The 2020-nt window shown below is 41.8% G+C and overlaps 1 protein-coding gene across 1 annotated transcript; it reads right to left on the bottom strand.

Moving 5' to 3' along the window:
• Nucleotides 1-310: 310 nt before the first annotated feature.
• LOC106806579 lies at nt 311-2020 on the bottom strand. Its single transcript, XM_014808570.1, has 4 exons — nt 1918-2020; nt 1634-1690; nt 989-1388; nt 311-661 (listed from the first exon to the last, which is right to left on the bottom strand). The coding sequence occupies exons 2-4, from the start codon at nt 1676-1678 to the stop codon at nt 591-593; spliced, it is 516 nt and encodes a 171-aa protein (XP_014664056.1). The 5' UTR covers nt 1679-1690; nt 1918-2020; the 3' UTR covers nt 311-590.

Consider the following 2020-nt stretch of genomic DNA (forward strand, 5'->3'; position numbering starts at 1 on the left):
GCGCGATGTGAGATAAATATCGCCAGCGCAAACCGTGTAGATGGGTGCGTGTGTATTATGGGTGCGTGTGTATCATTCATGTGTGCGTGTGTATCATGTGTGCGTGTGTATCATGGGTGCGTGTGTATCATGTGTGCGTGTGTATCATGGGTGCGTGTGTATCATGTGTGCGTGTGTATCATGTGTGCGTGTGTATCATGTGTGCGTGTGTATCATGGGTGCGTGTGTATAATGTGTGCGTGTGTATAATTAACGTCGTTCTTTATCGATAATAGTTTATAAGAAGCCATAAAAATTTCACAAGTCCTACTTAATGTAAAAAAACATTTTATTGATATTTAATGTTTACTTATAACGCACTACATTATAAAGCATTGCATTACAGATTCGGGGTTAGTTTTTATCATTTAAATACGGATCATGCACAGGCCGTAAGCATTTATTTCATAGTCATGACTAAACCGTTACATTTGCCCTTCAAATAATGAATGCAACGTACAACCAACAAGCTGAATAGCGCACAATAGAGATGACGTTACGTGTCGAGGTATTAATAGACGATTATGGTAGTGAAATATGTCTCCGTATCCTTAGTATCGGCTGTAGTGCCCCGTGTATCTGTCTCCGCTGCCGCCATATCCACCTCGATATCGGGAATAGCCTGCCGACAACAAAAACAATTAGGAGCAAATTATAATCGCCGTGCATGAATGCATTGCTATACACGCCAGTAGTTGTATGCGCACAGACGTAAATCTAAGCTCAACTATATGTCTTGTACACGTGCATGACTTTACGCATACTGGGCAAGATGAACTGGCATTAAGACGTACTTTCTTTCACTTTTTACAGGGTCTATCTGCGGATAAGATCGCGAGGTCGAAACCGCACACATTATCATCACGATCGACATACATTGTGCACTCGTGCTATAACTTGTGTCGGACATACAATGACTCCATACAATGGTCTAGTGCTAATCGTGTACCTCTTCTGTGTGGATAGATACAACGTTTGTTGTAATATCCGCCCTTACAGTAAGGTCGTCTGTTGCCGTAGCTACGTCTATAATTGGGACGCCTGTATCTGTATCGGCTGTAACCGGGTCGCCGATGACTATCGTAGGTAGAATGGTCATCAACGTGGGCGTGTGGTTCGTGGACATCATCATGCTCGCTGTGATCGTCATCGTAGCGGTAGCCGCCATATCCGTTATTATTATCATAGGCGCCCGCGTAATCAACGTCGTAGTCACGGTCGTAGTGCGGATCGTCGTGATAGGTATCCTGGACGTGTGGATCGTCGTGGTAAGCTGTTATCCTGTGCTTTCTCACGACCACCGTCTGCTGTCGCCGCCGCTTGGTTGTGTACTGTGCGACCGTTTGCACCTGCCCGCAACCGAAACAATGCGATGACTTATAATATAAGTCAAAATGACTGACAATAATATTGTTGTCTCGATGTCAGGACGATATAATATTATTATATCGTCCTGACATCGAGACAACAATATTATTTTCTAAATGGATGGGGATTCTTCGTCATCGTAATTTGCTTCGAGATAGAATTATCATGTAAATATCTGATTACATATTATAGCATGAAAGAATCTAGTTAAACAGCTGCTACTCACAGCAAACACACAGCATATTCCTAATAGCAGTGCTGTTGGTCTCATTGTAGTAAACGTCTGAAAAGAATCATCGTAAGACGCGAGTTATGGATATATGTTAGTATACATCGGTTGTAAGTGCAGTATATATATAACTGCCATTTATAACGCAAATTATAGTATACTGTGAAAAACTATAGAAGATTATATTCTCATAAACCGTCTTTCGAAATGTAAAACAGATAAGTATTAGATAAACTGTAAGCTACCGTGTGCTCTATCATCATGCGTCAATGTAATCTTACCTCAGCGGATTTTCTGCGATCTACTAGCACTATCTAGATTCGTCTGAGCATCGATAGCACTGGCTTGGGCAACTTATATAGCTAGCCCTACTATCTTCGACAT

Source organism: Priapulus caudatus, unplaced genomic scaffold, assembly GCF_000485595.1.
Source record: "Priapulus caudatus unplaced genomic scaffold, Priapulus_caudatus-5.0.1 Scaffold168, whole genome shotgun sequence".
Lineage (NCBI taxonomy): Eukaryota > Metazoa > Priapulida > Priapulimorpha > Priapulimorphida > Priapulidae > Priapulus > Priapulus caudatus.

Excerpts from the sequence above, each read along its gene's own strand:
- LOC106806579 (XM_014808570.1), bottom strand. The coding sequence starts at position 1,678 with ATGAGACCAACAGCACTGCTATTAGGAATATGCTGTGTGTTTGCT. Across the intron at positions 1,389-1,633 it reads GAATATGCTGTGTGTTTGCT|GTGCAAACGGTCGCACAGTA; the intron begins GTGAGTAGCAGC and ends GGTTGCGGGCAG. Across the intron at positions 662-988 it reads TATCTATCCACACAGAAGAG|GCTATTCCCGATATCGAGGT; the intron begins GTACACGATTAG and ends TGTTGTCGGCAG.